Source organism: Chaetura pelagica, unplaced genomic scaffold (assembly GCF_000747805.2).
Source record: "Chaetura pelagica isolate M959 unplaced genomic scaffold, ChaPel_1.0 scaffold1040, whole genome shotgun sequence".
Taxonomy (NCBI): domain Eukaryota; kingdom Metazoa; phylum Chordata; class Aves; order Apodiformes; family Apodidae; genus Chaetura; species Chaetura pelagica.
The window spans coordinates 36,391-37,678 of record NW_009951681.1 but is presented as its reverse complement, the minus strand read 5'-3'; the positions used below and the strand labels follow the sequence as shown (position 1 = coordinate 37,678).

The following is a 1,288-nucleotide window of genomic DNA, read 5'->3' as shown; positions in this document are numbered from 1 at the left end:
CTTTCTCTCCACCTACCTCTGGTGGCACCAGGTCCTTGCCACCACCTGGTTGCTTCTTGCTCCACTCCAGCCACATCTGCTGCAGCTTCTCCTGCCCTCCCTGCAGCTTCTGGTCCATACCCTGCTTCAGGTGCTCCACCTGGGGAGAAGCAGCAGAGACCTGGGTGATCTGCTACAACCCCCGGGGTGGCACGGGGAGGGGGGGGGACTTGGGGACAGGTCTTACCAGGTCGAGGGTGCGCTGGAGCTGGGCCAGCAGGTCCTGGCTGCTGTGCTGGGCACTCTGCAGCTTGCCCAGGGAGTGCTGGAGGGCTCGGTGCTGCAGCTTGGCCGAGAGGGAGCCCAGACGCACAAAGTAGCTCTGCTGCTGCTTCTGCTGCTCTGGTTCAAAGCCCTCCACGGCCGTGGCCAGCTTGGCTGCAGGGGAGAGGAGCTGCTGAGGTGGCAGCACCACCACCAAGTCCACGCAGAGCCAGCATTGCCCTGCTCAGGCTTCTACCCAACCCAGCTCCTTACCCAGCTCCTCATCCGTCATGGGCAGGTAATGATCCACCAGCTCCTCTGACTTCTCCAGCACGGAGCCCACCCCGCTCACCACCATCTGGCCCACGGCTGAGCCCATGACAGTGTTGACACTGCTGCTCACAGCTGACTTGGTGAGCTCCACACTGCCCTGCACAGCCCCCTTGGTCATGTCCATCACCCCTGTCACCCTGCTGGTCACCGCGTCCTTGGCCCCGGCCACGGTGCTGGTCAGGACATCCTTGGCCCCTGTCACCGTGGAGGTCACCAGCTGCTTGGTGTCTGAGATGAGCTGGTGGGGGGAGACACAACCCTCTGTTAAGCAGCACTGGGCAGGGGGACCTCGAGCATGTTCCCCCCCACCACCCCACTACCTTCTCCGGGGGCTGCTGCAGGATGGGCAGCTTCTCCTCCAGCTTATCCAGCCCTTTGCAGGCGTATTCGTTGGCAGTGGAGACTGAGGAGGGGAAAACAAAGGGGGTTTCATATCTTTGCTGCCTCACAAGAGCTCTGACAGGGCCGGGTTTTGGGGTACCCCAACATTCATGGGGTGCTGCCTCCCCGTCCAGCATCTCCCCCAGCTTCCCCTGCCCTTTCTGGGTGTGTTTGGTGGTGGTGGAGATAAGAGATGATAAAATAAATGTGTTTGGTTTATTATAACACCCTGCTACTCTGCAAGAGCTCTGCTCGAGCCAGGGCTTGGTGCACCCCAACATTCACGGGGTGTTCCCCCCATCATATCCCCCCCCCCACCCCTCCACACCCA

General features: G+C 61.4%; 1 protein-coding gene across 1 annotated transcript in view; it reads right to left on the bottom strand.

The window, feature by feature from the left end:
* Nucleotides 1-1,288, bottom strand: part of LOC104392827 (perilipin-3-like) — a 4,538-nt gene that overhangs the window by 422 nt on the left and 2,828 nt on the right. The window contains exons 2-5 of the mRNA XM_010002631.1: nt 897-979; nt 517-814; nt 227-417; nt 17-139 (exon numbers count right to left, since the gene is read on the bottom strand). Of these exons, the coding sequence (XP_010000933.1) occupies nt 17-139; nt 227-417; nt 517-814; nt 897-979 (695 nt within the window). The remainder of the gene's footprint in view (nt 1-16; nt 140-226; nt 418-516; nt 815-896; nt 980-1,288) is intronic.